Here is a 17,881-nt window from a genome sequence, read left to right as displayed (position 1 = left end):
CTGTTTGTACACAAATCATAATCACGTGTGCGGCTGCACTCAAAGTCACAGATGCACGCAACTCTGCACACACACACATCATTATGACAAATATGGCTGCATACATTCAAGACACCTGTACGTGCATTCTATCAAAAGATGTCATGATGGCTCATAAACGGCTCCTTGTGACTGCAGGATGGATACACAGAAACATTTAGCATGGGTGGGCGCTAGCATGATTATGATTATGTGTTGACTTTCTGTGTGTCCTGTTTGTATGTGCATTGGAGACAAAAGGGATAGGAGTATGTATTTGCATTATTCCTCTGTCCTCGTGTGTGTGGATGAGTGTCTGTTTCTGTGTGTGGAAGAGAGAAGGAGGTGAAGAGAGAAGGAGGCAGTCTTCTCTGTAGTGTCAGCCTTTGATCACTGTGTGTGTGTGTGTGTGTGTGTGTGTGTGTGTGTGTGTGTGTGTGTGTGTGTGTGTGTGTGTGTGTGTGTGTGTGTGTGTGTGTGTGTGTGTGTGTGTGTGTGTGTGTGTGTGTGTGTGTGTGTGTGTGTGTGTGTGTGTGTGTGTGTGTGTGTGTGTGTGTGTGTGTGTGTGTGTGTGTGTGTGTGTGTGTGTGTTAGAGCCAACCTCTGGTGTCTTGGAGGCAGATGAAACACTGTGCCTCTATCCGGGACTCACAGAACACCCACTATCCTCCTCTCCTTTCTCGCTCCCGCTCCCTTTACCCCCCTCTAACCACCATTCCTTATCACAGCCATTTTAAAGGCTATTCATGTCGAGCCGCGCTTTCATCTTGCATTGCGCCCCTTTAACCAGCTCCTCTGTTTTTTTCCTTTCCCGAGCCTTTTATCAGATTATTGAGGAAGAGGAGGACGGGTGAAGTGGCCCGCTGTTGTACACTGACTCACAGTCAGATGGACGCTGCGTGAAGGTGCAGGAAAGACGGCAGCTTGACTGTAACAAGATAACGTTCAGATGTAGGGTGTCTTCCAACACTGTGTAACCTAGATCAGCCTTTCAAGCCTCACCAGCACTATTTTTACAAGAATGCTAACAAGAAATTGTCTCAAAGTGTATTTTCCTTAGTACATTTTTCGACTCACTCCTATTTTCTGTGCGAGAAACTCCGCTGACATTCAGTAGAAACATTGCTTTGTGTTGCATTAATTAGCTTAATTAAGGACCTCATGAGCATAATTGGTTATGTTTAATATATCATGGTGATTACAGTAGGGCATTAGGCGGCTTATTCGCTCGTGTTTGTGCCCGCTTTAATTAATGCACTCTAACACAGCGGCTTGTTTGTGGTGTGTTTAAAGGGCAGCACAAAATGCGGTTACTGCCTGTGCTTCGATCCCCCTTTTTTCGGATCATCTGAGGTTATTATTATCGATTAGTTTTGGTTATATTTCAAGGATGAAGAGAGAAATGATCAAGTGATATTGTAACTTCAGTAAGTTAGCCTTTACTATGAGTATGGATATTACACATACACTTTTATTTACAGTACAAATATACATGTGTAAAAGGGTGATAAGGCAGACTTGGTTCAATAAAGTATTATTCATAATTTCCCTTATTATTATTATGCCAGAATTGTATGAATCAGCCGTTGTGAATGTTATTGTTTTGCATTATAGTTTTGAAGCAAATGCACTTCCTAATATTTCTATAATATTCAGAGAAAGTGAAAATGCACCTTATTCATATCCGTAGGAGTAGGCTCATGTTCAAATAAGCGTAGTTAAGTGAGGAATGCCTGTGACTTTATATTGAGTCTAATTAGAAATGTTGATAAAGGATCTTGATAACACTAATTAGCCACCCAGAGCAGACAACACACTGCGTGCTTGTCTCCTAGCATCTGGTCTGAGTGTTTAACCTCTACTGTACAGGCCTAATGGATGACCTTTCCAGTTCACCTGCCTTTAATAAAGCCCTAATTAAGAGAGCCATGAGGACCTGAGCGGCTACCAGTTAATGGGTGCTTAAATAAAAAAGATTTAGGTGTTTGGTGGAAGATACTCAGAGGTACTCACTAGAGGCAAATGTCAGCAAACAGAAGAGGTTAGCTGTTATTGCAGTAATCTGATAAATGAATGATAGTCTAGAGGGAAACGTTGAGGAATATTTAGTACTTTTTCATTTCAACAAGGAACATTTTGCAAAAAGGATTCCATGTTAAAAACACACAACTATAATTGTTGCATTTAAGAAATTAATGAGACTCAGAATACCTTTATTCTTCCCACAGAGGGGTAATTCACATTGGTACAGCTAAGAACCAAAGATAGCTTAGTATTAAGAAGCATGCATACAAATATTAAAGATAAAACTATAAATTACACAATTTACAAAATACACATCCAGAACCAGTAAGAGTTTTGTCATTGGCGGCCAGCAAGGCCTTCTCTGCCTAAACTCTATCCGGATTACTGACTAACCTTTTAATATATATTTTCACTGACATGTATTCAATTATTTCCAATAGAATAGAATAGTATATTCTCTTCATTTCATAGCATTTTCTCTGTGTTGCGCTCGGTTGCGCTGCGTCCAGTAATGGTTGTTAATGTTGGTGTTGGGGCTTCTTTTATCTAATCATATTTGAGTCAGAATGTGTTGCTGGGTCAAATGAATCTGCCGGAGACATTCAGAATCAGCAGTGCGTGCGCTTGTACTTTAAAAAAGTGGCAATGAAACTGTTGCATTGACCAATCAGATTTTGAGTTGGTGACACCGGGGCCATCTAGCAGGCCTACGATGACGTCAGCCTTTTCACGGTTCACTTTTCATTAGCAAACACTAGCGTGTGTTGCGGTAGCTACCGGCAACGAACGGCTGGCACACAGCATCTGTAGCCTCCTTAGCTACCTGCACAAGGTAAAGATATTTGTGTTTAGATTTTAGAGTGTTTTTTTCAGCCCACAATCGCTGACAGCGGAAGACAAATTGATTTGGTCGAAGCTAGCAAGCATGTTGTAGCCGGGGAAAGGGTTTGTCCGCCCACCACTAGCTACGAGCGGTACCATTGGCTCACAGCCTCGGAGGAGCACTGCAAACTGTATAGAGTGCCGAAGTCCCTTCCTTTCCGGTGGACCTCCATGGGACCTTATTTCAGAAAAAGTATGTATTGAGGTCAATGGAGAGAGAAAGATTATCTTTCGATCCCGTTTGAATTGTGCCACGAATTACACATATGATGTTTGTCAATTTAAAAGATGATTTTGCAAGTCAAAAAAAAAAAAATGTGTCGTAAAACTGTGAAGTAACACTTTTTTTGGTGAAACCGCTCAATGACCTACATCTCCCGTCTCGCACCACACACCAAGACGGCCGTCACGTTGGCACATTTCACTTATTTCTTTCAGAATGAGGCGAAAAGTATTAAAAGAGGTGAAAATCACTACAAGTCTGGGCATGTTGAGAGCTGTACATACACACAAGGGGAGTTAGTCGGTTCGTAAGAGCCAACATGCGGGACCGGGATCCTGGGATTTGTAGTCTTTCTAGTTGCGTATTTTTCATAGTCTTATATTTCAACAGTTTTACGACAAACTGTGACTTTTTTGACATGGAAATTATTTGTTAAGATTGACAAACATCATATGTGTAATTTGTTGTACAATTCAAACGGGATCGAGAGATACGTTTTCTCTCTCCATTGACTTCAATACATACTTTTTCCGAAATAAGGTCCCATGGAGGTCCCCGGAAGGGGAGGGACTTCGCCTCTCTATTGCTGGAAATGCCTGATATTGTCAACTAATGGACTTGGTGTTTGGAGCCTTATAAGTTTGCAAACTTGAGTCTAACCAAGGCAGCGGCGAGACACAAAAGCACTGCTGGAAACTTACAAGCAGCGGTGCCTTTGGAAACTTTTGGGGGAGCCTCAATGGCGTTAGCACAGGACATATTATTGGAACTGAAAACTCAAATAGTACAAATAATCAAACGTATTGGTGAGTAAAGGCTCTAATGACTTTTCTTTACATGTTTTTATATGTTCTTGTCATTTTATTAAGTAAATATTGGAGCTTCTGCTGGAGTTGATGTGTGTGGTGTGGCTGCAGTGAAAGGAGACTTGTTACATTGTGTTATTTGGGTTTCTTGCTTTGTAATGGCGGTCATTTTCGCTACATTAGATACCTGTCGGCTGTCAGTGATGCAAAGCCCTGTTATACTGCGTGTCTGTACAATATTAATGGTTTCTATAGCCGTGATCATAATGATGGTCTTAAGAGGTGGATTAATTCAGGTGGGACACTACTGAAGGCCTAGGTGTGAAAAGCACTGCCCGCTACTGAGTTTAAAAAAATATAAAACTCGAAAAGATCAGGAAAATATTTAAAGGGCCAATGTCATGGCCATTTCCACTGATCATAATTACATTGTTGAGGTATACTAAAATAGATTTATACTGTGCAATTTTCCAAACTCACATTGGTTTCGCATACAGCATCTCTGTCAAGCATGTGTATTCAGCAGTATTCACTTTCTCCACTAAACGACTCGTTGGAGCTCTTGCCCCCCCCTCCCTGTGAGCCTAGTGTGCTCCGATTGGTCAGCTCGGCCACTCGTTCTGATTAGTCAACCACCAGAGAGGCTGCGCCCATGTCTAACAGTGCTTTTCCCGGCTGCTCTCAGCGTAACATCAGTCTTATCATGGCGTCGGCACAGCCGTATATTTTATATACATATATATTTGTAACTGTTGTTATAGAAGAGTGTGACGGCCCCAGGGCCTTTGTCTTACGATGGGGTGGAGCTGAAGAGGCTAATCAGCACGATCACGGACACCTCCGGACACTACGACCCCAGTCTCTCTCCAAAGCGGCTGCAGGAAGACTAACTCTGCGATCCTCTCAACCACCTATCTTTGCATTTACCACAATAAATGTGCCGTGGTTTTGTAAACTCGTGTATGTCTCCTTGTCTTTCCGTTGTGGCCTACGAGCTACTCTCATAACAAAGAGTAAGTTATTTTTACCCGTTATAAACTACTACTGTTTGATGAGAAATCAAATCATGGTTTGCTATATATGAATTCAGGGAAGAAAGGATAGGCCTACTAAGTATTTCCATTAAACTTTATTTTTAGAAATGTACAAAATGAACATAAATATACATATATACACGGTATATCATCCATTCCTCCTCCTCTTGCCTGCGCACAGCCGGTGCGGTGCGGTGCCTTTTAGCACAACGCCTCAGTAGTAGTAGAAGTCCCGTCCCCGTCATGGATTGTCCGCCAGGATCTGGCTGGACGAAATCAAATGCAAATCACAAAATATTAGAGAAACTTAGTTGTTTTAGATTCGTTAGTAGTAGTTGTGTAATGAACAGCTTGCCTGCTAATATGCTAACCTAGCTTTGTTTACCTTGGTAGCTAACACGATATGAACGTTAGCTTGGAGGAAAGGCAACTATAATGCAGTGTAATAAAACTACTATGAACAAAAGCTAGTGGTTCATATTAGGCTAGCAATAACGTGTTTATAATTGCAATCGTATACGGGTATTCTGCTACCATACAATGTAACTTGCATGAATACATTGTTTTGCGCTAGCATACAGCTAGCCTCGTTAGCTACATGCAGTATATGTACGGTCACAATGTACGGTAAACCGGAGTATACTGTATGAGTATTCCGTGTGTGTGACTGCAGACATTCTCCTGCCATGACAAACATGTAAGGCCATCTGCTGACATTGTAGTTGATATATTTAAACGCTAGCAACGTAGCATCACAAAAATGTTTTTCTGACCAAAACTAGCTCAAGCTCCGTGTGTTAGATCGCTACGCCAGCTATAATGTAATTACGTTTCGCGACTGACCGGCAAATCACCCGCAGTATACTGTCAATAGGTATTTTGTGTGTGAATGCAGACATTCTCCTGCTATGAGATACATGTATGCAAGGCCATCTGCTGATATTAGAGTTGATATATGGAAACTCTAGCAACTTAGTTAGCACAGTTAGCACTGTGTCAATGGCTTAGCAGTCCAACACAGTTTACACATTTAAACAGTCTTGTTTGATAAATACACAAATAACAATGCAAACTTACAGGTTGTATACCCAGATCTTCCCCTGCTCCAAACGGTCCAAACAAGCTGTGCATATCCGGCCTCAAACTGGGCAATGTTTTTGGAAGCTTTCGTCTGTGAAATGCCGGTTCTTCGAACCTCTGGAGGAGGAACACGCCGCTGCTGGTGTGGCCATAGCTCTTCGGGATTGGTCCATTTCGTTCCGGGTACCGCATGACATCAGGCGGTACCCGGAACTAAATGGAAGACTCAAATGGGCAGTGACGTATCTCCAACGAGGCGTTTTGGGGAGGTATTTTCTGTGTTAGAGTTTTACTCGCTACAGGGTGTACTTTGAGGGTTTTGACTCTGCACACCGTTTACATGCATAAAAACCTTCATAACACACAAGGGGACGGGTAATAACCGGAAAAGCATGACATGGGAGCTTTAACAAATAAAAAACGGGATAATATTTCTTTATGTACAAAAGTTTGACAGTAGGTGTAGTACAAGTCCATGTAACATTAGAAGATGTAAAGTATATGTGTCCTATTGAACATGGACATATTGAATCTCTCAATGATACTGTACTGTATTCAGGCATACTTTATTTTTTTCATCTCAGAAACCTTTAAACACATTATTTTAAGCAACTGAGTTAAAACAGGGGTAAATAATACATTTATTGGGGACTATTTTCAGTTGCGGATTAATACACATTTCTGTCCTCTAGAGAGAATTTCTATTTATGTATTTGGGATTGAATCAAATCAAATTAAAGTGTCCATGTTCATATTAATGAATGAAAATATCACTCAATGTTTTGGGATGTGTTGAAATCACACAAATAGAATGCTACAAGTCTTATCCTTTACCAGGGAATTTAAACATTAAACCGTTTATTCTTAAATTATCATCCACGTTTAAAGGGGACCTATCATGCAAAATGTACTTTTTGATGTCTTTTATACATAAATATGTGTCCCCGGTGTGTCGGGGAACTCACGCAGCGTCAGAAAATAAAACCCTCTCTCTTTTCCTCCGTACCCAAATCTCTAAAAACGGGGCTACAACGGAACTGATCCAGATTTGTGTCCGATATGACGTAATATCGGAAATAATCCATGATATGGCGTTTCATCACGGCAGTATTTAGTTTAGACGGTAGCTGCCGGGTCCCGCATGAGCTCCGCCCCCTCCTTTTTTTTAATATAAAGCTTTATACCCAAAATCAGCACTTTTGAAACAGGAAGTCAAATAGAGGGATATGAGGCATGGCTAGAATGGGTGATCTGTTTGGTATTTTGAGCAAAACACTTCATAGACATGTTTTTTATATATTTGTATATATCTGAGACCTATTGCCTAAAAATAGCATGATAGGTGCACTTTAAAGGATATCACATCATATTTTGGCTTCCAAGACATTTTTCCTTGAAGGCATTTTAAAATGTCACAGTAGGAAAATGAATGACGTCTGATTTTCATTTAGCTCCTCCTGTTTTCCTGGTGCTGTGCATGCTGCTCACTTTCACACTGTACCATGGCATGCTGGGAAACTTAAGTAACATCTGTGCTTTCTCTCCTGTGACAAGTCAGAAAGTCTGCTGCCTAAAAAAAGCCAAAGGAAAATCATTTAACTTAAAAAGAGTTATGTTTTCTCATGCCGAAAATGGTTGGTTAAGAAAAGTTATTTTACTCCCAAAAAAAGAAGAAAGACATTGCACAATCCTGATTCCAAGCATGATGTGTCATCACTTGTAATCCAGTTATGGGTGTGGTTCAGATTGGGGTCACCTATATTTCTGGGGCTGCTGTACTGTAAGTGGCTTTGTGTCCCTGCTCAATGCCATTAGAGTAAATGTCATTAAGAGAGGAGCTGAGATAGCAAGTTCGTCTCTCGCTCACTTCGCTTTCTCTGTCTGTTGCTCCTGGTGTTGGTGAATGACGATGTCGTGCACACGCTCAAACATATATGCAAATCCCTCACAGTCAGAAGATGATCTACAGGCCAAAGTAGGGAACATTTGCCAGACAGGTACTAAATGTCCTGATACTAACGTCCTCTTGTCTCTCTCTTTATCCTCCTCCCATCCCTTTTCCCTCTTGAATATCCTCTCCCAGGCTTCCTCAGTACCGGCGATCAGTCTGCTAAGGGGAACTACGGCCTGCTGGACCAGATTCAGGCCCTGCGCTGGCTCAACGAGAACATCGGTCACTTCGGAGGAGACCCAGAGAGGATCACCATCTTCGGCTCCGGAGCTGGGGCGTCCTGCGTCAACCTCCTCATCCTCTCGCACCACTCGGAAGGTAATTAGAGACTCACTGTGTTTGTGTCTCACCATTTGTTTTAATAGAAAAACTACCGTGCAGCATCTTCCCACTGGTCACAAAATGGTGATGTTAATAGTCTCGGTCCAACCCTGAAAATGACTGTTTTTGACAAACGGATTGTGGTTGGTTGCATGAATTCCACCTGATCCATTAATGTTAAAGCTGAGATCATTCCTCGCTAATCCCCGCACATCCACAATGCATATTTACTGGGAAAAGATGGCAATGCACACCTTCATGTCCCATTCGACCTTGAAAACTCTAAACAAAAAATGTGTGATCCTGTATCTGTCGCTGGAATGACTCGCTCTCTATTTAAACATCATTGTTCCTTTATACAGCCTTTGGCTATTTCATGACCCGTGTAAATGTAATCATAGCAGCAAGGTCCTGTCCCATGTGGTCAGATGGAGACTCTGCGAGCAGCATCTAGCGCAGAAATCGTTAAGTCCTGTGATGTTCGCTTGACACCTCTATCCTCGGAGGAAAACACTGCACATCCTTTGAACTGAAGAATTTGAGCAGTCATGTGTCTAATGAGCGAGTCCAGGTTTGATTCAGGTTGTGTCGTACATGTCTGCGGAGGATGAATCCCCAACATTTCCCCACATTACCTGAGTGTGCGAGCGCTCCTGGCTCTGTTAACGGTCCACCGCTCTGCAGCAGAGAGGCTCTACCTCCGTCGAAAAAAACCTACATCCGTCTGACCTCGTGCTCCCCATTACCAACAGCACACCCCGAGGGCTAAGTGTTAACATTGCACCACCAAAAGAGAGACGCCTACGGACCGATCCACTTTGATCTGAATTGAGATCAGTGTGGCTGCCGACCCGCAGCCAAGCGGTCACGCACTCGGCGCCTTTGATCATGCCGTTCTTGAAGCTGCCCTCCTCAAATCGTAACTCGACACTGCTCAAGGACTCTCTCTCAATATCGCTCTCCTCTATTCATTCACAAACCGCGTAGGACAGACACAGGGAAGAAACGGTGGATAGAGAGATTCAAGAGAGCGTGTTCACAAAACCTCACATCTGTTTCGATCCTCTCTGTGTTTGTGTGTATCTCAGTGTGTTTGTTTGTGTCTAAAGCACCAAGCAGACGCCTCTAACTTTGACTCATTCTGTCTGTGTAAATCTGCTGTAATAACAAATGTGTGTTGTCAAAGCTCCAGTGAGCATCTGTGCTGCTGTGTCACTGTGTCCATTTATCCCAGCCTCTATAATTACACTGATGTCTGCCTACCCTTCATATTAACCCAGCACACCCAACCTTTCTCCACTCATCGGCAGGTGACCCAATTAGCCGTGAGCAACCTCCCATAACCCCAATTATTTGATATTGATATCATAACAGGGGCCATGCATAGTGTGTGGAAAGTTTTAACTTATTTCTGTGATGTCTATAATACAATATAAACATACTTATACTGCATTATATTATGCGTTTTACTTTCAAGTTATAAGCACTTGTAAATATCTATATCTCAGGATAGTTAATGGATAAGCCATTATAAAAAGATGATGTTTTATGGGAATTATTATATGCTTTAATTCCTGCAAAAACAAATGTCATGGACTGACTAGCAATTGAAGTCATTCAAATGTTCAATGTTTCATTATAAAGCATTTTGTATATGTATGAGCAACCCAGTCTCACGGCATTTCGTGTTATAGTCACGAAATTAATTTAATCTAGTGATTCGTGTTCACCAACACGATTTTTGCATTTGTTTCGTGTCACACAGAACTATTTTAAAAGCAATGTATTTCTATTGGTAGTATGTTTCGTGCCTGAAATCTGTATTTTTTTTTATCTGTTTTTCCTTCTAATTTGTTATTATTTACATTGCTTTTAAAATTGTTCTGTGTGACACGAAAAAAATGGCGAAATCGTGTTGGTGAACACGAATCAATAGATTAATTTCGTGACTATAACACGAAATGCCGTGAGACTGTGTTGGTATGAGTGCTTATAACTTTGTAAACAGTGCTATAAGCAGTAAATAATTTCAAGTGTGTTTCTAATGCATTCGAGAAAATATCACATTCTTTCCTTAAGTTTCTGTGTTTAGGAATCAAAATATGGAAAGAGCAAATATTACAAAATGAACTCCAGTGTCGAGAATTAGCATTAACATTAGCATGACTGCTAACCATGCCTTTTTGAGGTTATTAGCATCTCTAGAAAGCAACATTTAAACCACCTTGTATATGATATTTTGTAACTCGAAATGACATATGAAGTCAAATCATATCTCAGAAGCATACTATATTATGCCACTCTTGTCTTTGCATAAAGTATGAAGCCTGAGTCAGGATGGTTAGTCTACAGTAGCTTAACATAAAGGCAGAGAAGAAAGGTAAACAGCTAGCTTGGCTTTACACTAAAATACACATCTCTAGCTTAGTTAGCTCCCAGCTCCAGGTCTGTTCTTAACATACAGTACAGACACAAGTGTTGAATACATTTCATTTAACTCTAGAAAAGTAAATGAAGTTTATTGATGATGTAGTATTTCTCAGATGGCCTATGTGCACTGGCTATCTTGCTTGCTTGTTTATTTTCAGATAGCAACCAGCCATTGACACTCATTGTAGCTCAATTATATGTTTTCAGGGACCCCCCCCCCCCCCCCCCTTTTAGCAGCAGACAGACCCTAACGGTTGGGAAAGCCTGTATTAACCCCTTGTCTCCTGTTGCTGACAACCAACCCCCCTCACCCCGCCACCAGTCCATTCTCATGCCTCCGCTTTTGTCATCAACCCATCGTCATCATCCGCATCTAACACCGGCCCTCTAGACGCCGCCTGTCTGTCATTCTCCCCCCCTCTCCCCCGCCAGGGACACCAGGTAAGGAGTCTGTCATCCCCACCCTTTAGGGACACCAATCATGTCACCTACACGCCGTCGCTAATCAAAAACGACAGCAGGCACGCACAGGATGGATGGCAGGAGGGAAGTGGTAGACAGGACGGAGAGAGGGGTTATAAGTGATGCTGATATGATAAAGGGGGGAGACATCACCCAAAGTATCCTGTATTTAAGGAAAGAGGTGGAGACATTATAACATTGAGGAAGAATATAGTAGCCAAATCTAGCTAAGTACTGAGCGGCGAAGGCTCTCTTATTTTGAATTAAATAATAGCGTCTTTTTCGGTGCAGATGTGTAGGTATAGCTGTTTCCGAGCTGCTTCTTACTATAATTGATTTCCAGGGAAAGAAGGCTCTGCAGCTCTGCTTAATAATTAACTGACCAATCTTCAGCCCAAGAGAGGGAAGAGAAAGAAAAAGGGGAGCGCGAGAGGAAAGGAGTGAGTCAGGCGGCCTCTTAACGAGCCACTTGAGTGGTTCAAACAGCACCGGAAAGGCAGAACCATGGAGACGGAGAGAGACAAAGAGGAAGAGGGGGAGGGAGGAACACAGCCAGGGAGAGTGAGAGAAGAAACAGCTAGCACGAAAAAGAGGAAAATGGCTCTCTTGACGTCTCAGATGAGCTTATTCCCAGTCTGGCTTCTTTTGTAGCCCTGTAGCATGCTCTATTCGAGGTGCTTTGGGTCTGTAGTGACGTAATGCCTCAGCCAACTGTATTCCAGTGAGAATAATCAGATGGAAAAGTACAATTGGAAGTTTTTTTTTATAAAGGGTAATTCTTTTAGTGGAAAAAGAGATGTGCGATATTCATATCAAGAAGTCTCTCTTAACAGAGAACGTTTCCATCCTGCCGGCAAAAAACAAACGTGGTGGGAAAAGCACATGACATTTAGAGAGATCACCCAATATATTTAAACGATTTTGGTCATATTCACCCCTTCATCCAGTATTATAATCCTCTTTTTCTTTCATATCCTCAGGTCTGTTCCACAGGGCCATAGCTCAGAGTGGAACAGCCATCTCCAGCTGGTCCGTCAACTACCAGCCCCTCAAGTACACAAAGATCCTGGCCCGGAAGGTGGGCTGCACGTACACAGAGACGGCCGACCTGGTCGACTGCCTGAGGCGCAAGAACTTCCGGGAGCTGGTGGACCAGGACATCCAGCCAGCCCGCTACCACATCGCCTTTGGCCCCGTGGTGGACGGAGACGTGGTGCCCGACGACCCTGAGATCCTCATGCAGCAGGTGAGGGTCTACCATGCAAAGAGAACATGGAGAACTTGTTGAAAGAGGTGTGACCTTTCCACAGAGTTAGGGTCTGGCTGTGACATTTAGCAGCTGGTGTGACCTCGCATCCTAAAACGCTGAAACACACTGCCTCGGTGGTAGATTCTATACCCATGGCTCACCACTTATTTGTGCTTGTTATCCCATACATACAAATCATTGTGTACTTGCAAATCCTTTCTTCACAGGTCGTGTGATCCGTTCAATCCACGACTGATTTTCTTTTTCAGCTTAAATGGAGTAATGTTAGGAGGTAAAACCATCCAGTATTACACAAGGACACAGGAAAGATAAGGAATAGTCCAAAAGATAAAAATAAAACGTTCTGATTTCATATTTAGTTATTTGTCATTCTTATTTTGCTATTCTTAATTGCTTTTACTTGTAAGCTCTATAAGTTCTTAATACTCACAATTAAAGTCAGTTTGTTTACATTTCTATGTCAGACTGCTGCTGCCCCTATTTTAAGTGATACTCCTTCACCTTGTCCCTGTTTTTTACTGAGCTTGTAGTTATTGTCCCACAACCAAAGCTATACATCAACACTATTGGCATAGATATCACATACAAGTAGGAAAAAAGCTGATTTGACTTTACAAATGCACAAAACAAAGTCGTGTTTAGCAGCCTTCATAATTGTACTGAATTCAGCCCTCAACATGTTCTTCCCCTCTTGCACCACCAGGGGGAGTTCCTCAACTATGACATCCTGATAGGAGTGAACCAAGGCGAGGGGCTGAAGTTTGTGGACGACAGTGAGGACAACGACGGCATCACAGCTGCTGCTTTCGACTACACCATCTCCAACTTCGTGGACAACCTCTACGGCTACCCTGAAGGTAGGGACTGTCGACATTGTACTCCATCCAGGCTGTAATGTACTCTCTCTGAGTGTACCACCTCTAAGATGACACCCCCATGTAATGAAACCTTCCTGGGGTCCACACACACACAACTCAAATGAAAGGATAAATTGCCAAAATAAAAATAACTTAAAGTTCTAAAAGTATCAGTTACAGAATAAATGATTAGCACAAAAGTGACCTAAACAATTTAATAAATACTGTACTATTCCCTGGTAGATGAGTGTGTTACACACTATGAAAAAAGGGGTTCATATTCTGTTATTCATCATTACAATATAGGCTTTCTAAAAAAATAAAAATACTAAAACATCGTCACAACTCCCATTGGAATCAAATGTTTTTAAACACAATATGTGGGCAAAGAATGAGGAAAAGAGATACAATGTGAGCCCGGCAAAGAGCACCAACCAAGACAGGCATGCTAAAGAGATTGCCTATCATCGAGATGATCTTTCACCGTGGTGGGTCTGTGCTTTGGCCTTTGAGACTCCGTGGGCACTAATGCCGTCTCTCATCATCCCCCAGGCAGCTCCCAATCACAGTGCTGTTGTTCTCCACAGATCAGCCTGCAAAGCCCTCACAGCGGGCCACAGTCAAAATGCAGACGCATTTTGATAATGCAGTCACGCTTCCTCTCAAGTGCCTGTCACTCATTCTTCTCTACGAGAGGCGTATTTACGCTTTTGCCCTTTGTGTCACTATTTGACTCAGTTTTATCTATCACACATGCATACAAACACTCTTTACCTGTCATTCCAGTTCTTTGTACTTCTATGAAAATCTTCTATCCATGTCAACACTTTTCTCTCAACTTATCACAATTTTCTCTTTTCCCCCCTTCCCCTTGTTTTTCCTGTCCCTTTCCCTTCCCGCGTCTTATCCTCCAGGCAAAGACATCCTGAGGGAGACTATCAAATTCATGTACACAGACTGGGCAGACAGAGACAATGGCGATATGCGAAGGAAGACCCTCTTAGCGCTGTTCACAGACCACCAGTGGGTGGCGCCGGCAGTGGCCACCGCCAAACTCCACGCCGAGTTTCAGTCTCCGGTTTACTTTTACACATTTTACCACCACTGCCAGACGGAGACGCGCCCCGAATGGGCCGATGCCGCACATGGAGATGAGATACCGTACGTATTTGGCGTGCCCATGATCGGTGCTACGGATCTGTTCCCATGCAACTTCTCGAAGAACGACGTGATGCTGAGTGCCGTGGTCATGACTTACTGGACCAACTTCGCCAAGACTGGGTAGGTCTTTCTGATGATTTTGATTTCATAACGGTATATTAAAATGTCTCTTTTTGCGTTGTAGTGCAAATGCAGGATAGACTAGCTAGGGGTAGGGCCTCTTCAGTTGTAGAGTAGTGTCTTTCTTTCTTTATGTTTACTAACCAGATGTCAGTAGAGTTTCTAAAAGTGTCCTGAGTCTGAAAGGTTTTTTCAGATGTCAACACAATTATTACATACTTTGAACCAGATTGATTAAAATATTGACGATATGTCCCCTCTCTCCTCCACTAGGGACCCCAACCTGCCAGTCCCTCAGGACACCAAGTTCATTCACACAAAGCCCAACCGCTTTGAAGAGGTCATCTGGACCAAGTTCAACTCCAAGGACAAGCAGTACCTCCACATTGGCTTAAAGCCTCGTGTTAGGGACAACTACAGGGCCAACAAGGTGGCTTTCTGGCTGGAGTTAGTCCCCCATCTCCACAGTCTACATGAGGAGCTCTTCCCCACAACCACCCGTTCTCCGTCGGGTCCTGGCTCAGGCAGCCAGAGACCCTGGCCAAGAACACCGGGCCCTCGCACCACGCGTCACCCCTACCCTACCTTCCCCTCTGATCCGGAGCCTTATGGTTCGGAGCGTCCACGGCAGGAGCTTTTCCCCGGAGACACCCGGGACTATTCGACTGAGCTGAGTGTGACAGTCGCTGTGGGGGCGTCACTGCTCTTCCTCAACATCCTGGCCTTTGCCGCACTTTACTACAAGCGTGACAAGCGGCACGAGATGCGACGACACCGGCTGTCTCCCCAACGGGGCGGGCCAGCCAATGATCTGGCTCACAGCCAGGAGGAGGAGATCATGTCGCTGCAGATGAAGCACTCGGAGCACGACCCTCACCACGACATGGAGCCTCTCCGGCCCCACGACATCCTACGACCCGCCTGCCCGCCCGACTACACGCTGGCGCTGCGCCGTGCCCCCGACGACGTGCCGCTGATGACGCCTAACACCATCACCATGATCCCCAGTACCATCACTGGCATGCAGCCTCTTCATGCCTTCAACACGTTCCCCTCCACCGGCCACAACAACACCCTGCCCCATCCCCACTCCACCACCAGGGTATAGTAGGGACTAAGGACCAGAGATACTGGCTCGAGAAGGGAGGCCTCTGGATTTGGGCCTTTGTTCTGTTCTCTTATACTCTCTCTCCAAAAACAACTCCACCTCCTCCATCATGCTGTCAAACTTAGCAGCTCCACTGGTGGCGTGTGGAGAAGCAACTGAACTGCATGGCAGCAGATGATCAGTTAAGGGGTGACTCAGATCTCTCAAAGATACTTTCTTCAAAGGTCTGCTCTTTCTAGACTGAAGCCCCCTGACATTTGTCAGAAGGACGAATGCTTTTTTCGACCCATGCAGTTTCCATCATCTTCTTCTTTTCGCTCCCTGGTGTGTTATGTGCATATATTGTTCTCTTTTCTACATCTGTGTCTCCTTCCCTGCTTTGTTCCTCTCATTCGACATGTGGTTCTCTCCCTCTCCCTAGCGCTCCTTTGCTCTAAGGACTCACAAGCAGCTGAGCTGTAGGAGTGGGCATAGAGTACATACAGTAATCACATAGCTATGAAAACATTGATATCTGATACTTTCATTACTACCAGCATTCTTTGTGCCAAGTATGTACTACTGTGTTTGCATCGAGGGAGAAAAAAACTAAAGAAGATTCTCCAGTATTCCTATTTACTGTCAATGAACAGATGCTGTGTGTTCTCATGACAAAGTGCCAAACTGGCCCTTGATTGTGTTTTATTCTTTCTCACATCTTCTGTTCTCTTTTTTTTTTCAAGCATTTGTTTAATTGTTGTTTTTTTGTGGAAAGATCTTTTTGCTGAAAATATAGATATAGAGAAATGATATTATATATAGTTATATATAAATGTGTACAAAGGAGAAAGTATATAAATGGGTTTTCTCAGTGGGGATCTATGCATGAATTATTTTTAAAGAGGATGACGGGGGCGGGGGGGCGGGGAGGACACTGTATCTGTCAATGCACGTTTCCCAAATCTAATCAAATCATATCGGTCCACTCTGGATATCTTGTTTTATCTCACAGATCAAAAGCAACACAGAAGATCCTGTAGTATCCCTTCACGTCCAAACATTTATTATTAAAAAAAAAGAGTAATCGCCACAAATCTCATGAGCTGTTGAACAACTCTTCCAATCATGTTCTCCTATATGACGTTAGTTAGAGGGGTTTTCTCCCACAATGTGTGAAACCACGCTAACCATCCTACAGGAGCTACTTGTTCTTCCCATCTGTATGAAGACGATCGTTTTTTAGGGTACCAAATCTGTCGTTGTAGCTTGCCTGTACAGAATTATTTTTGTATTTCAGTAAGGGTGAGAAACAAAACAGAAACAGGCAGCCTTTGCTCTTTAGCGTACACCGTCCTCCTGTCTGCACCCCTATTTCCAGCACATGCATATTCTGTTTCATTTGTGCCTGTTGTCAGAACTGTTTAACATGGGCGTCAGTGGGCCCTAATTAAACAGCAATGACATAGAGAGGCAGACAGGCAGGATCCCCCCTGTGGTAAAAAAACGTAGAGCTCCGTCCTGCTGCGTACGCCAACATCCCGCTCCATATCTACAGCACTTACTCCCCTCCCACTGATTTCTTGCACCCATATTGCGGTGATCGCCCGCGACCGACTCCCTGCCGTGACCGCAAAACTCAGAAACACCTGACTTCACTGTGTCAGCTGCGTTCCACACAATTTCTGACCTCAGTTCAGCTCTCACATTCAAGGGTTAATTCACTAAGCGTGTGACTTTTTTTGTGTTGTAAATTAAACTTTAAGCACACTGAGGGTAACCGTGGCCTGCATCGCAGAGCTGCAAGATGAAAAAGGGGTTTGGATCTCCTAAACAGGGTAAAAGCAACACAGTGGACAGCTGCTGTCTCTGATTCTGCTCCTTTCTTTGGAGTAAGAGTGTGCAGGCCAACAGCGATTCCCCTCACCTCCTCCAATTCTCTGCTGGATCTCAAAAATGGGTCATCTCTGGTTAGTACAGTACGTTAATGAACTGTTGTTTGAGCCCACAGGAACACATGGTAGCCTACGTCTAGTATGGGAGAAGTCACTGGTGCTGTCTTTGCTTGTGCCCTAGCTTTAGCCTGTTTGTTTGTTTTCTATTTTATTACTGCCTACCAGGGTAGCGGGGAGGGCTGGAGAGGAGGAGATATACCTG

General features: G+C 43.4%; 2 protein-coding genes across 2 annotated transcripts in view; one reads left to right on the top strand and one right to left on the bottom strand.

Annotated features, from left to right (window-relative positions):
• The window catches only part of LOC117487736 (up-regulator of cell proliferation-like), a gene marked incomplete in the record, with an annotated part of 233,858 nt that overhangs the window by 140,337 nt on the left and 75,640 nt on the right, over positions 1 to 17,881 (bottom strand).
• LOC117487739 (neuroligin-2-like) lies at positions 3,758 to 16,615 on the top strand. Its single transcript, XM_034136396.1, has 6 exons — positions 3,758 to 3,954; positions 8,152 to 8,337; positions 12,213 to 12,478; positions 13,206 to 13,359; positions 14,274 to 14,640; positions 14,914 to 16,615. Exons 1-6 carry the CDS (start codon positions 3,888 to 3,890, stop codon positions 15,746 to 15,748), a joined length of 1,875 nt encoding a protein of 624 aa, XP_033992287.1. The 5' UTR covers positions 3,758 to 3,887; the 3' UTR covers positions 15,749 to 16,615.

The sequence above is a fragment of the Trematomus bernacchii genome, unplaced genomic scaffold, assembly GCF_902827165.1.
Source record: "Trematomus bernacchii unplaced genomic scaffold, fTreBer1.1, whole genome shotgun sequence".
Classification (NCBI taxonomy): Eukaryota; Metazoa; Chordata; class Actinopteri; order Perciformes; family Nototheniidae; genus Trematomus; species Trematomus bernacchii.
The sequence above is the reverse complement of the archived record's forward strand: the minus strand, read 5'-3'. Positions and strand labels throughout refer to the sequence as shown.